The 15,612-nt window shown below is 44.8% G+C and overlaps 1 protein-coding gene across 1 annotated transcript in view; it reads left to right on the top strand.

Moving 5' to 3' along the window:
* The window catches only part of HDAC3 (histone deacetylase 3), a 15,241-nt gene extending 1,440 nt beyond the window's left edge, over window positions 1-13,801 (top strand). Inside the window, exons 3-15 of the mRNA XM_006776964.2 lie at window positions 1,080-1,222; window positions 5,725-5,806; window positions 5,934-5,990; window positions 6,111-6,166; window positions 6,564-6,697; window positions 7,195-7,275; window positions 7,664-7,737; window positions 7,895-7,959; window positions 9,153-9,242; window positions 9,369-9,427; window positions 9,672-9,751; window positions 10,057-10,214; window positions 13,166-13,801. Of these exons, the coding sequence (XP_006777027.1) occupies window positions 1,080-1,222; window positions 5,725-5,806; window positions 5,934-5,990; window positions 6,111-6,166; window positions 6,564-6,697; window positions 7,195-7,275; window positions 7,664-7,737; window positions 7,895-7,959; window positions 9,153-9,242; window positions 9,369-9,427; window positions 9,672-9,751; window positions 10,057-10,214; window positions 13,166-13,235 (1,149 nt within the window). The 3' untranslated portion in view covers window positions 13,236-13,801. The remainder of the gene's footprint in view (window positions 1-1,079; window positions 1,223-5,724; window positions 5,807-5,933; window positions 5,991-6,110; window positions 6,167-6,563; window positions 6,698-7,194; window positions 7,276-7,663; window positions 7,738-7,894; window positions 7,960-9,152; window positions 9,243-9,368; window positions 9,428-9,671; window positions 9,752-10,056; window positions 10,215-13,165) is intronic.
* Window positions 13,802-15,612: the final 1,811 nt, after the last annotated feature.

The following is a 15,612-nucleotide window of genomic DNA, read 5'->3' as shown; positions in this document are numbered from 1 at the left end:
CTTAGGTCAGCCACCCTTTGACCTCAGGTGGACTCACACTGGGCGAGTTAGGGTGGAATGGGGCTGGTTTGAAGACCGAAGGTGTTTTTCTCCCCAGCATTTTGGGGTGTGGGCAGTGTTTAGCCTCAGAGAAGGGAAAGGGGATGTGAGGTTTACCCTCAGTTTCTATCCCTTCTCCTCTGCAACCGTCTCCACCACCAAGGAGCTGAAGCGCCAGGGAGGACCATAGCCCTCCGTGTAAATGTGTATGTGAAGGGTAGCAGATGTCCTGGGGTATTACCTTTTCAACCCAGAATACCCCCACACAGGTAACCACTACCCAGCCCTTCATCTCCCAGGGAAACATGCTGCCTGTCCCAGGCTTGGAATTTGTAGCTGTGATACACGGTTATAACAGTTAAGCTCAGCCCTCATGCGTTGCAAGGGGAATTAGTCAAAGTATGAATGAGTGTCCACTGCTTGTGCTGAGGCACAGACAAGTGAATTGGTCATAGAAGAGATTGAGGTGTTGGTGCGTGAATCTATGAATTCCTGAAATCTCTTGCTGGTATGTGCCTATGTACATTTTCTGGGGAGAGAAAGGCTTTTTGGTTTTGCCCAATTTCTAAAGAAGTATGTGACCACCACCCCCAAAACAAAGAGAAATCTCTGGCTTAGCACCTGGGTACTTTGAGCTTTAATTAGAAGATGTTCATACATACCATATTATTTGATTCCAAAAGAACTCAGAGACAGAAAGAGCAGAACCAGGGCCCAGGGGAGGAGATGGGCGTGGAGAGAATCAGGAGAGGAGATTCAGGGAAGAGGGCAGTGGATCAGGGCTCACAGTCAGAAGGTAGGAAAGGCTAGGCTGGAGGTGGGAAGGAACAAGGCAAGTCCAGTGGTCTTCAGGGGACTTGATCGTAATAAACCACCGGGCTTATCAGAGCCTCTCTTCTGCCTCAGCCTAACAAGGACTAGGGGCAAGGGTACTGCAGGTGTGGTTTTGGATAATCCCCAGGACTGGTTCAGTATAGATGGTCTCAGCTCCATGATTGAGACTGACCCTGCCTGGATTCACCTTGTGTTTCTGTCCTGAGGTCTTCAAGCCATACCAGGCCTCCCAGCATGACATGTGCCGCTTCCACTCTGAGGACTACATTGACTTCCTGCAGAGAGTGAGCCCCACCAATATGCAAGGCTTCACCAAGAGCCTTAATGCCTTCAACGTGGGCGATGACTGGTGAGAAGACTAGAACTTTTGATGCCAGGCATTTCAAGAACACTTGAGTGAGGTCTTGGAGGCAGTACGTGGGAAGATGCTGAGTCAATGAGTCGTCATTTACTCATTGGTTTATTCAACAAATATATATTGGTCATTTGCTCTAGGCCAGGCCCTGTGCCAAATGCTAGGGATGCAGTGATCAACAATAGCAAAATTTTAATATTATAGTTGTGAGTCCTAAAAAGAAGAGGTACATGACAGCATATGAGGGTATATATGGGGGAGAGTTACCCAGCTTTTGGCGTCTGATCAGTGGAGGCTTCCTAGAGGAAGTAATAAAGATTGAGCTGAGATCTGAAGAAAGAGTAAGAGGTAATTAGGCAACAGTGGTTGGGAGGAGAGAGAGTGAGGGGAGGAATGTCATGGGCAGTAGGGATGACATGTGCCAGGGTCTGTGGTCGAGTAGAGTATGACTCTTGAGGAACAAAAATGGCCAACCTCAGAATATGAAGAGAAGAGTGATCTGAATTGAGGCTGAAGTGATAGGCAGGGCCTTTAAAAACTAGACAGCCTTATGATGAATTAGAGTTTTTACCCCTAGAGGAGAGGCAAGCCTTCAAAGTTTTAAAAAGCAAGAGACCGAGTAGATATGATCCAGGATTACATGATTGGGCTTGTACCATACCAAGAAAACTTAAATCCTTTGGGAAAGGGAATGGATAAGAAAGATAAGCCCTGATCCTTACTTACATTCTAGTGTGCACCCTTGAAAATAGAGTGACAATAAAAGCTATCATTTACTCAGTTTACTTTTAACCTTTTTATTAGGGAAAATTTCAGACATTTCTGAAAGAATAGTATAGCAAACCCCATACATCCATCATGCAGCTGCAACACTTGTAAGCAAATCTTCATCTGTATCCCCTCACCTTAGATTATCATTTTTAAAAAATTTTATTTTTAATTGTCATCTGAGGATATGTTATTTTTACTGATTTTAGAGAGAAGAAGGCAGCGGGGAGAGAGAGAGAGAGAAAGAGAAAGAAAAAGAAAGAGGGAGAGAGACATTGATATAATAGAGAAACGTCAGGAGACAACAGTTGCCTCCCTCACATGCCCTGACTGGGGATCGAACATGGGCTAACACTCCAACCAACTGAGCCACTCTGCCAGGAATCACGTTAGATTATTTTAAAACAATTCCCAGCCCTGGCTGGTGTGGCTCAATTGGGTGTCATCCTGTGCACCCAAATGTTGCTGGTTCCATTTGAGGCAGCCATTGTATGTTTTTCTCTTCCTCTCCCTTCCTCTCTTTCTAAGAATCAATTAAAAATAATTCTCAGATATTATATTCTTTTATCTGTGAATACTTTATGTATCTCCAAATGATCCCCTTAAAAAATGCACAATGTTACTATCACACCTAAAAAATTAGCAGTAATTCCTTAATATCGGAGATGCAATCAGTATCCAAATTTTTTCCAATTGTCTTATAATTTTTCTTTATCGCAATTGATTTATTTATATCAGGATCTAAACAAGGTTCACACATTAGATTTGGTTGATATGTCTCTTAAAATTCTTAATCTGTAACATTTCTTTCCCTTGAATTTAATTCTTGAAGAGACCAGGCTGTTGATCCTGTAGAGTTTCCTACAATAGCTACCATGAGTGCTTACTCTGCTATGCTGAGGATTGCTGCTACAGCCACTTCTCACACTAACCCTGAGATGTAATAGTCCTTTTCCTGGTGTTGGGTGTACTGAAGTTTGAAGAGATTTAGGTAACTTGCCTGAGTCACATAACTAACTGGTCAGTGGAGGTGGCAGAATTCAGATTCAGAGCCCAGGTTTTAAAATACTACACTAATCTGTTTCCCTAAAATATCCTATCAGTAGAAGTAGCCTGGGCTGGAGAAACAGACACCAACGCCTCAGGCTGGCACTGAGCACCTCCTGGAACGCCTTATGTTCCCCCTTCAGCCTCTCCAAGGCCTTACCAGCCTTCACACCACCAGGAAGTTTCACACCACAAAGCCTGTCTTGACCACTCCAGCCGCAGAGGTCTGTCCTGCACACACTGCACTGTCATTTGGTGTTCAGTCACATGTTGCCTTGGGTGGTTTCTTGGTTTTTTGTTATTGCTGCTCCTGCTATTTCTGAGTTCACTTGATAGGTCTGCGAATGCAGAGTCAGCCCTCAGGCCACAGCTGGGCCCGTGAAAGCCCTTTGTGCACTTAGGGAATGCTACCACTGGGCCCTTTGCGCAGCATCATAGTGTCAAACTTGTGCTTATCTGTATTTCAGATGAGAATTAGGGATTTTCCTTTCAATTCATTTCTGACAGTTTTCAAAGTAATCTAATATAAAAGCTAAATTAACTGCTGGCCAGTTAGCTCAGTTGGTTAGAGCGTGGTGCTAATAATAAAAGCTAAATTATACTACAAGGCTTTTAATGGGGAAAAAACACACAAACCAAAACAGTCCCAGAACTGTCCCTTCCACCCATAGATCCCTCTCCCCAGTGGCAGCCACTTTTAGCTTCTTTAGCTATTTCTTCTGATATTTATCTTTGCACTTCAAAATAATAATACTAATTTACTACTGTTACTAATAATCTAATACACTTAGGTAATGCCTGCGGTTTGTCAGGTGCTATTCTAAATGCTTTGCAGTCATTAGCTCATTTAGTCTCAACTACCCCTAGGAAGCAGGGTCTATGACTCTCCTTTTTACAGATGAGAACACTTAGGCACAGAAAGCTTTATCTTGCCCAGACTCACAGTCATTAGGTGTCAAAGAGTCAAGGTTTGAACCCAGGTAGCTGCCTCAGAATCTAGGCTGTTAAACATGCTACCATTCTATACTATTTCTTATGAGATGCTCATATTGCTATTTCTTCATTTAGCAATGGTCTATTAAACTCTTATAATTGAAGATGAGCATTTAGTCTCTTTATACCATCACCTGGCTTCCCCTTCCCTACCAGATTCAGAATGTAGTTATATAACAATTTTTTATTAAATAAGTATTCTATGTTTATATTTTTTTAATTTTGAAAAATTCATTTTACCATTGAGCCAAATAGTATACTATAATTTAATCTTTTTCTTGTACAAGTTTTTGTTTTTCCTGGAGCTGATAATTTCATTGTTTATTCATTTGCTTGTTTAGGTGTCAATCACAAATTCTTCTCAAACTCTTTGAGAAACTATAAAACTCCCTACACCCCAGCCAGTGTAGCTATGTGGTTGGGTATCAACCTATGAGCCAGGAGGTCATGGTTCGATTCCTGGTCAGGGCATATGCCCGGGTTGCAGGCTCGATCCCCAATAGGGATCGTGCAGGAGGCTCTATCATCATTGATGTTTCTATCTCTGATCCTCTCTGAAATCAATAAAAATATATTTAAAAAAAACACTCTTGCCCTACCCGTTTGGCTCAATGGATAGAGTGTTGGCCTGCGGACAAGGGTCAATTCTAGTCAAGGGCACATGGTCGGGTTGCAGGCTCCATCCCCAGTAGGGGGTATACAGGAGGCAGCCGATTAATGATTCTTTCTCATTATTGATGTTTCTATCTCTTTCCTTCTTCCTTCCTCTCTGAAATCAATAAAAATATATTTAAAAAAACAAACACTCCCTACAATTTTCTTTTTCACATAGTCCAATGTGTCGGCTCCACTATGTCCTTAGAGACCTAAAGCGAGGGATTGTTTAAAGCATTTCCTTTGCTGAAGGTCAAGTTTATGAAGGTATAATTTGCATACAGTAGAATTCACCCTTTTTAGGTATACAGTTCCGAGAGTTGACAACAAGATCATTTATCCCTCAAAGGTTCCTCATGCCCTTTTGAAGTTAATCCCTTCTCTCCACATTAACTCTAGGCAACTACTGATCCTGAGGTCTGTTCCTATATTTTGCCTTTTTCAGAGTGTCATTTAAATGGAGCCACATAGTATGTAGCCATTTGTGTCTGGCTTCAAGCTTCTCTTTTTTATAAAAAATGAAGATGCTAATAATGATAGATGACATTTATTAAAGGCTTACTGGGTTCCACACACTGCGTTAAAGGCTTTCTGTGGGTTATTTCATCATTACTATTTTGTGCATACTATAGGAAGACAACTTTCTTTAAAATGTGTAGCTATAAAGAACATTATTGAACATTATGTTAGAGTGATACACACCGAAGAAACTTTAAGAAAAATAGAGCTCAACGTTCCCTTTCAACTTGTTTCCTCTTTGTGTGTACATTCAAGTACCTAGAAGCTGCCTGCTTCTCTCTCCAGCTAGGGTACAAACTTCCTGACAGCGTTAAATCCTTCTTTACTTCTCATCAGGGTTTGGGACATGGTTTGGTCCAAAATATTTGTTGAATACATTTGCAGATAACTTGATCGTGTAGAAGGGGGAGAGCAGCTTATTAAAGACTGGAGGTTGGAGGGGTTTGGGTTGGGGGGAGGTGTAGGGAGGGTCGGATAGAGGTAAAAGGGCTTCAACTTGTTCCTCTTCCCTGCAGCCCAGTGTTTCCCGGGCTCTTTGAGTTCTGTTCCCGTTACACAGGCGCATCTCTGCAAGGAGCAACCCAGCTGAACAACAAGGTGACCACAGCCCTGAGTCCCATTCCCCCTTTCTGTGGCTGACTGGACTCAAGGGCTTAACCCTGACCATGAGCTCCCACCTTTGGGGGTGGGCAGAAGGACTGTGAGTTGGGTGTTTGTTTTTTAGATCTGTGATATTGCCATTAACTGGGCTGGAGGTCTGCACCATGCCAAGAAGTTTGAGGTGAGTGAGGAGGTGATGGGGGAGACTATAGCTACATTTAGGTTGGTGTTGAGGATGACAGTAGGGGGCAATGGGTGGAGGAATTGTTCCTTTCTTTACAAGACCACTGTCTTTCCATAGGCTTCTGGCTTCTGCTATGTCAATGACATTGTGATTGGCATCCTGGAGCTGCTCAAGTGAGTCACCTGGGAGGCGATGGAGGGACTTAAATGAGACTCTTAGCTGACGAGATCTCAGACTGCCCTGGCCCTGACCCAGATCTCCATCCCCATACTCGCTTCTCCCAAATTCTTCCTGCTGTGCTCAGGCTGCCTCTTCCTGTGCTCTGCTGCAGATTCCCTGTTGCCTGCTTACATTTCAGCCTTCTCTGCACACCCCTCTCCTGTCCCTGCATCCAGGCTGGAGCCCCAGGGTTGCCCATAGGGAACTGGTGTTAGGTTTCAGGTGACTTTGGTGAAATTGGGTGGAAGCAGACTCTTGATAACCCCAGACTTTGTGTTTGGGAGGAGCGGCTGGGGGATTTTCTTCTGGGGTCCACCTCTGCCTCAGACCCTGGCTTTGCCCTCACCCCAGGTACCACCCTCGGGTGCTCTACATTGATATTGACATCCATCATGGTGATGGGGTCCAGGAAGCCTTCTACCTCACTGACCGGGTCATGACAGTGTCCTTCCACAAATATGGAAACTACTTCTTCCCCGGCACAGGTACGGGCATAGACATGCCCATCCCTTTCTCTTTACCGTGACTGCCTCCTCAGCCGTCAGGTCTCAGCCCAGCTGCCCCTCAGAGAAGCCTCTCCTAACCACCCAGTTAACGTGTTCACCTCCTTGCCCACTACGCTCACACCACTCTGCTTGTTTCTCAGAGCACTCACTGCTGTTTGTGTTTATTGTGTTTTGTTTACTGTCTCCCTCATTATGTTTACTCACAAAAACATAAGCTTAGTGGTATTTCCTTCATTTCATTAGTTCTCGTTATTGCTGTATCCCCCATGCCTAGTACATAGCTTGACCCCTAGTAGGCCCTCAAAAAGTATTTGTTGAATGAATGCAAGTAGAAGGAGACTTAGTAGCTCTAGAGAGTGTGTGGTGCAGGTATGTAGATGGAATGAGAGGCCCTCAGTGTTGGTTGGGTTGAAGCAGTTGTGTTGTGGATGCTGCCCATGTGTGGCTGCCAGCCCCCACCTCCCACTTCCCTGTAGGTGACATGTATGAAGTTGGAGCAGAGAGTGGCCGCTACTACTGTCTCAATGTACCCCTGCGGGATGGCATTGATGACCAGAGTAAGTACTGAAGTCTTCTTCCAGCTCACTGGGCCCCTTCTTTCTCTCCTTGAATTAACCTCTTCTGCCTGGTATTGCCTGCTGTTTGGCCAGGTGTCCTTCAGGATGAATGGCCTTCAGAAGGACCATGAGCCGACCCCCCTCACTCCCCCCCTTCCGGAAACTGTATGCAACACATTATGTGTATGTGCATTTTTCTGGGAAAAGGGTCATTAGCTTTCATCCATCACTCCAAGGGGTCTGGGACCCCTCCAGAAGTTCAGAACCAATGGTTTCCTTGGGTTGCCTCTTTCCTCGGCTATATGCTCGCTCAACCCCCCTTTTCCTTTTGTTCCCTGTCTCCCCATCCCCTTGGGGTGCCAGGTACCCATCTTTGGCCCTCTCCCAGGTTACAAGCACCTTTTCCAGCCGGTTATCAACCAGGTGGTGGACTTCTACCAACCCACATGCATCGTTCTTCAGGTAATACTGCCAGTGCCTGATTAGGAGGGCTCTTCCTAGGTTTGGGAGAAGAGAGCAGGAAAGAGTCAGTGGGGAAGGGAAGGGAAGAAGGGAAACGCACCTGGGACATTCTGATCAGTTACCTTACCGCAGCTGCCTGGGCTTTTGCTTTATGCAGTGTGGAGCTGACTCCCTGGGCTGTGACCGATTGGGCTGCTTCAACCTCAGCATTCGAGGACACGGGTGAGACTGACCCTCCTGTGACTCCCACAGGTTTTCAAGTGGTTTGGACCTCAGTACAAGAGAGGGGGTCGTGGAAAAATGAGTCTTACCTCTTCTTGAAAGTCAAAAATAGTGCCAAATTGTACTTGAACCAGAAAGGTCACCTCAAACAGGGTTCCCCAGCTGGTCATTTATTCACAATAGGTTTTTATTAAGCTCCTGTTATGTTCCAGGCATTGTACAGGAGATGGGGACGCAATGGGGAAACTCCCATGAACTTTACAGTTTAGTGTAGGAAACAGACAAAACATGAGAAGCAAACCAAGTAGATGGTTATAAATCCTATGAAAGGAAAAGATGGGAGGCTGAATACAGGATAGCAGTGGGGAACCTACTTTTAGATAGTATGATTTGGAAAGGATTTTCTGGGGAGTTGACATTTGGATTGAGAACCTGAAGGCTACAGGAGTGAGCCATAAGAGCAGAGAGAAGGCTGTCCCAAGCGGTGGGCAGGGCCCACTCAGAGGCTCTGAGGCAGGGAAGAGCTGGTGTGGAGAGGATGTGAAGTAAAACTAGTGAGGCAAGAACGCAGGGAGTAAGCTGGCGGTGGTGTGAGGCGAGGTCTGAGAGGTCAGCAGTGGCGAGGCTGAATAGAGCCTTTGGATCTGGTCAGGAGTCTAGATTATATTTCAAATATAATGGGAAATCATTGAAAGATAAGAAGCAGGGAAGTGCCATGATCCAATTCATGTTTTAAAGTGACTACTGCTTGGGAAAGGTTTGGGTCGGGGAAATAGGAGTGGAAGTGGGGAGACCAGTTAGGGAGCTATTGGTGTTGTCTAGGCCGGAAATGTGGTGCCGGGCTGAGGTGGAGGAGGTAGCGATGGAGAGAAGTGGATGATTTGAGTTATATTTTGGCTTTAGAAGTGATAGCCCTTGGTAGGCCACGGATGAGAATAGTTGATTAACAGGTAGGGTGCCAGGATGGGCGTGTAGAACAGGAGTGTACTTTATTTTAAAATTTTTATTGAGACACAACAGAAATATAATAAAGTATACATATCTCAAGGATATAACTCAATGAATTTCACTGCCTAGATCAAAATATATAACCTATCTAATCTCCTTGTGCCCCTTTCCAGACAACACCAAGAGGTGTGTACTTTGGGTTTTCATAACTACCTTTACCTAATTCCTTTGGTTTCTTTTAATAGGGAATGCGTCGAATATGTCAAGAGCTTCAATATTCCTCTCCTGGTGCTAGGTGGTGGTGGTTATACTGTCCGAAATGTTGCTCGGTGCTGGTAAGCACACTCCCTGATTTTCCTTCTCCCCTTTGTCCAGTGTGAGCTAGGGGCTCCCTGAGGGCTGGCAAGGTGGGCCCTTCAGGCCACTTGCTCAGCCTGCCCCCTTCTGCTGGTTGGTTTCAGGACGTATGAGACATCGCTGCTCGTAGAAGAGGCCATTAGTGAGGAGCTTCCCTATAGTGGTAAGGACAGCCCCATGTGACCCTGACACCAGGAAGGCTGTTCTCACAATGGCCTGGCTTGAAGGCAGAGCGGAAACTGACATTCTCAGAGCTCTACAGACTAACCCCCTGAGCTCAGAACAGTGAAAAGATTAGGCAACTATAATGTAGGGATTTTGGATGGGAAGGAAAGAGATTGGGAAGTCTTGGGACCTGATTGTCTGTCTGAGCCATACTCTCTCCGTCAAATCTTTTCCTTCCAAAGAATACTTTGAGTACTTTGCCCCAGACTTCACGCTCCATCCAGATGTCAGCACCCGCATCGAGAATCAGAACTCTCGCCAGGTCAGTAGCTTGGAGAAGCTGAGCACAGGGTGGGGAGCCCAGGAACGGTCCAGGATGTGGGAAATCAGAGAAACCAGAGAAGAAAGTGATCAGCCATCACTCACTGATGGCAGCGAGAGGAGGATTCTAAACAGGTTAAAGTAGAGGCAATTGGGGGTGGGAATAGGGACACTTATCAGTTGGGGTACTCACAATAGGATTAAGAATGGGATTAAAACTAGGGTGATAGGGTGAAAGGCAGCTAGAAGGGTGGATGCCCTGAGTCACTGCGAGCTGCTCACTCTCTTTTCCTTAACTCCAACCAGTATCTGGACCAGATCCGCCAGACGATCTTTGAAAACCTGAAGATGCTGAACCACGCACCCAGTGTCCAGATTCACGATGTGCCCGCAGACCTCCTGACCTACGACAGGACTGATGAGGCTGATGCAGAGGAGAGGGGTCCGGAGGAGAACTACAGCAGGTCTGGGGCAGGGACAAGGGGCGGGGGGCGGGGGGGGTTCTAGCAGGATTGTCAGGGAGGTGAAGAGGGGAAAAGTAAACTGAGGCATTAGCTTAATTTTCCCTGGCTTACTTCTGTAGTATGCCTACTTTTCAGTCTGCTGCTATTTCACACTCTTTTCCCCCCCCCCTGTTTTTAATGACATAAGCAACATATATTTACTGTAAAAATTTTAAATAGCACCAAAATATGTTAAGTTTGCATTTACACAATCCAAGACCCAGTCCACAAAGTAATCACTTTTCGTTTGATGTGTATCTTTTCAGATAGGTTTTTCTCTATAGATTAAGTATACTGTTCAACATGCACAGATAAACAAAAATGCACATGTACACTCATTCTCAGAGTTATGCAGTTTTCTTTGTGTGTGTTTTTTTTAATACAAGTTGGGTCATTCTTTATGGGTTGCTCTACAACTTACAACTCTTACAACTGGTTCTTTCTGTTTTTTTTTACAAAGCAATGTGTGTCTTCCCACGTCAGTATATATAGGTCTGCTTCATTATTTTATCAGCTCTATAATATTCTATTGTGTGGATCTAGCCTCACTTAACCAAATACCATTGATGGACATTTACATATTTCCCATTTTTTTCATTATTACAAAGAATGTGGCTATGGACCCTCTTTCATGTACATCTTAGCTTGCTTGTTTGAGTAGATTAGATTCCTAGAATTGTTGCTGCTGGGTCAAAAGCTATGTGTGCTAAATTTTTAAATATTTGCTGCCAAATTGCCTTCCAAAAAGTCTATAACAGTTTTATTCTTGCCAGCATCTTACTTCCGGGTTTTGAGCTGGACAGGTCACTGCCGGTATACTGCTCTCTAAGACCCTTTGATTTCTTTCCTCTGTTAATTCTTTTAGGTATGATCATTGTATTGTGGTTTTTAAAAAAGCCTTTATCGTTCTGAGATAGATACTAAAATATTTACAGATGCAATGAATTAGGGAAAAAAAGACTAGCATAGAATTTATTTTTAATCTCAAAGTAGGCTTTTCTGGAAAATGAAGGGGAAAGACAATAGAATCCAGAAGTGCAGAAACAGATGCACTTAATGGAGAACAGATTTCCTTTCGTGACTGAAGGATAACCACAGCTGGACACTTGCAGGACGTCTGGTCCTGCTCCCATGTAGTGTCAGAGGTTTGAACTGGCTCTGCTGAAGAGCCTGATGGGCTTCGCTTCCAGAATCTGCTTCTCTTAGAGTTCACTCTTCCAGATGCATCCTCTGGAGCTGGGCTTCACTGCTCGGACCTGTGGGACTACTCCAGCCTTCCTCCTACATGAATACTCCCTTATTCCTACTCTTGGTTGAGGAAGTATCTGAAGCTCGGGCCTCAGGAATTCCTTTTTGACCCATCATCTCCTTTAAAACGTTTCCAGGTCTTTGAGGTTTAAATTCTGGAAATTGCCAAAAGGAGGAACGTAAACACAGGTTTTTACCGTTTTTTAAGAAAATGAAAGTCAAAGTGTGACCTTTTCATCTATAATTCTAGTCTGATATCTGGGCCTAGTTTCTGCATTGTATTCCCCCCTCTAAACAGCCAGCAGAAGCCTCAGGCTTCTTCCTGTCCTAAATCCTACCTCTTTGTCAGACTGCCCACTGAGTTCCTGTTCTTTGATGTCTCCAGTTTGTGTATTATTTGCAGAATAGTGGTAATAAGAGTTACCACTTTTTGTGGGTTTGCTAAGCATCAGACTCAATACTAAGTGCTTCATAGCAATACGTACATATCCTCATTCCGTTGCCATCAGACAATCCAGAGGATTCTAAGGCTCTGAGAGGTTAAATAACTTTCTGAAGGTTCCCCAGCCAGTTTAATATCAGGGATGACATTCAAACCAGAATCTCTGACTCCACACGTTGAACCCTTGTGTGCTTAAAAGTAACTGAGGCATTGCTTACCAGGCAGATAGGGCTTTTCCTGACTTAGTTCCCCAGCTTCTCTTTAATAACTTCTCCCTTCTTTTTTATTTATTTATTTTTTTAATATATATTTTTATTGATTTCAGAGAGGCAGAGAGAAGGAGAGAGAGATAGAAACATCAATGATGAGAGAGAACCATTGATTGGCTGCCTCCTGCACACGCCACACTGGGGATTGGCCCGCAATCTGGGTATTTGCCCTGATTGGGAATTGAACCGTGACCTCCTGGTTCATAGGTCAGTGCTCAAGCACTGAGTCAGCGGGCTGGGCAAAAACTCTCCTTTTCATTGCACTTAGAAGGAAATCCAAGTTTCTGACCATTCCTTTAAAAGGCCCTGCATGCTGGCCCTTACCTACATCCCTGGTCTCATCTTTTACCAGCTCTCCTTCATGCTCACTGTTCCAGTAATCCTGGTTTCCTTGCTCTTACTGGAATACATCAGTCTCCTTTCACCTTTACCACTTTGGTATTTGGTGGGTATTTTTTGCAGCTCAGAATGATCTTCCTGAGATCTTTAGCCAGTTCCTTCTCAAACTTCAGGTCTTACTTTCTTAGAACAGCCTTCCCTAATAATTCTTCCTGAAATTTTTATCCGTTTCCTTCATCACTGTCATATCTCCCTTCATTTTATTCATGGTACTCTCCATTATCTGAAATTATCATATTTACTTATTTACTTTGGTAGTTATTGTGAGTCTCATTTTTTAGATAAGTTTTTAGGGATTGTCAGAAATGTTGTCTGGCTTATTCTCTACTAATGTAATGCTAAGGCTCATGACAGTGCTAGCACAGAGTAATCTCAATAAATGCTTACTGACTACATGAATGGAGGAATGATTAGTGATCAGTCTCTACTAATAGAAGGGGAGGAGTGCTTCCCTGACAAAGTGGCTTAAGAAGTGGCTCCAGAGAGGGTGCCTATATGGGAAAATATTGGAGCTTGAAGAGTGGAGCCCTCACCTCTCTCCCCTTGCTTTGCAGGCCAGAGGCACCCAATGAGTTCTATGATGGAGACCATGACAACGACAAGGAAAGCGATGTGGAGATTTAAGAGCAGCTGGGCTTGCTGTGCCCCCAAGGAATCCCTTTTTACCTCTTAATTGGGTGGGAGGAAAAAGGTGTGGGTCCCCCAGCTCTGGACCTGTCGCCTTCACTGGTTTAACCAATGCCAGGGGACTGTTTGGAGACCACATCTGGTTCTCACACCAACTCTCTCCTTTCTTCTCCCTCCTAAGGCCTGACAATGGTACCTGTTTGGGATTGGATGAGACAAGGATAGGGCAGTGGGCCCTAGATGCCAGTCCCAGCCCTCTGGCCTCCTTATTCCTTCCCTGCCTCCCTCCAGCTCCGAGACCGCTAGGGATGAAGGAGTAATCAGGACTGAGGTTGCCTCTGGCTTCCTCCTCTCATGAGTTCTACTGCAAGCCTTCCTTCCAGTGCAGGTGAAGAGTGAGGGGTTTTAGAGAGTCAGAGCTTAACCCCTTAACCCCAGATGATGGGAAGTGCATTTTTGAGTTGGGGGAGGATGTGAAAATGTCCTGTTCTAAGTTTTGGCTTTATGTCCATTTTACCACTGTTTTTATCCAATAAACCAAGTTGGTATTTTTTTGTACCTTTTGTCTTTCTGTGAATAGTCCTACTTCTTGCTAGCTACCTATATGTGAAGGGAGAGGAAGGGGGCGGGTGATGAAGTATGTAATAAAAATCTTGGTTGACATTCACTCAGCACTTAGCTTATGTTAGGCCCTATTATGTAATCTACATGGATTATCTTGCTCATATATAGGGAGTTGATAGAGCTTTCTGGTTAAGAGTTAGACAAACGTGGGCAGATTACTAAAGAGGGGGTAGAAGAGGACTTCAGGTTTTTGAACCTAGATGTTTGGAATGGTGATGCTAGTTGGTGAAGATGCATGGAGAGCAAAGTGCTTACTTAGCACACAGTGCCTGACAAATAGTTTCTCATCATCTTAACTGTATGTGAAGAATGATGCTAGCAGTCACAGACATGGACCCTTCCCTGGAGAAGTTTACAGTCCAGTAAGGAGTGAGATAAATGCAGATGTAGACAGTGGTATAAGAAAGAAGAATAGTAGATGGGTCACTCCTCCATGCTTTAATCTTGTCTGTTTTCCAACCCTAGCTTAGAAAGTAAAGTAGCTTTTGAACTGTTTTGGACATACTGAGTTTGAAGTGTGGGCTGGACAGCTCTATGCAAATTTTCATCAGGCAATTAGAAAGTGGAACACAAGATCATGATGAAGGCCATATTTAGAAGCCAGCCAGCTTGGCAAAGACCCTGTAATCTTAGCTCTTAGATTGAGTGCTGGGTCTACAGAGTGAGAGTCACTGAATCTGCTCTCCAGGAACATACATTTGAAATCTTTTGCTGGCTGTGGGTGAGATAATTCAGTCCATATTTTGAGGGCCCACTGAGTGCCACATACTTTTAACTCAAGGAATAGTTGTAGCTGAGAGAATGAAGTTACTGAGGGAGAAATCAAGCCAGTAGAGCAAATAACACACTCCTGGAGAACACCTGTTCTTTTCACTCAGGTTTGGTTATGTCAGTAGGGAATCCTGGTTGAACACAGGGCTTGGCAGTCAGACTAACCTGGGTTGAAATTTTTATCAATTATGTGTCCTTGGGCAAGTCACTTTAGCTCTCAAAATCCAAATTTCCTGTCGGTATAGTGGTGAGACTAAAGGAATCTATGACATGGCACGTGAGAATTGAGTGAGAAAATACATGCAGAGTGTTTTATATAGTACCTGGCATAGAGCAAGTGCAGGTAAATGGTGACATTACTGTTCAGGCACATTGGCAATAACTAGCTTATCTGTATTAGAAACAGAAAGTAGCAAACCTGGGATTCAAAACTAGATAGTCTAACTCCAGAGCTTGCCAAGTTCCAGCTAGCACTCTGTTCTTGGTACATAGCTTTTAATAAAGGATAACTCACTTTTTTTTTTCATGTGCTCCATGGATATTGCGCACATGAAAACTATTGTCCTGGCACTACACTTTTGCCAAGATAACAGTCTCATTTGATTTCTTATTCACACTTAATGTCCGGGACTCGGTATGAGAAGGTCCAGGCTTTACAGCCACGTGGTCTCTGCGTGGGAGTGGGGAGGCCTGCACCGCTCCCACCAGCAGAGGGCGATGTCCGCGGTTGCGGCCACAGAGAGGTTGCACCGCCCACTCGTCACCCCCCACGTGGGTATGAATGGTTAAGCCCGCGGGGCAGGTAGCGAGCTTCCGCGGCTTCCCTCCACCCCCCTCCCTTCACTCATTGGTAGGGGCTGCGGGTCCGGGCGGAAGTGGGGCAGGCGGGCGGGAGCGAGGCGTCGCCGTTGTATATTCATGAGGCGCGCGCAACCGGCATGCTAATGAGGCGGGGCGCGGCGGCGGGCTGAGCTGCTGG

Source organism: Myotis davidii, unplaced genomic scaffold, assembly GCF_000327345.1.
Source record: "Myotis davidii unplaced genomic scaffold, ASM32734v1 scaffold89, whole genome shotgun sequence".
NCBI classification, from domain to species: Eukaryota; Metazoa; Chordata; class Mammalia; order Chiroptera; family Vespertilionidae; genus Myotis; species Myotis davidii.
The sequence above is the reverse complement of the archived record's forward strand: the minus strand, read 5'-3'. Positions and strand labels throughout refer to the sequence as shown.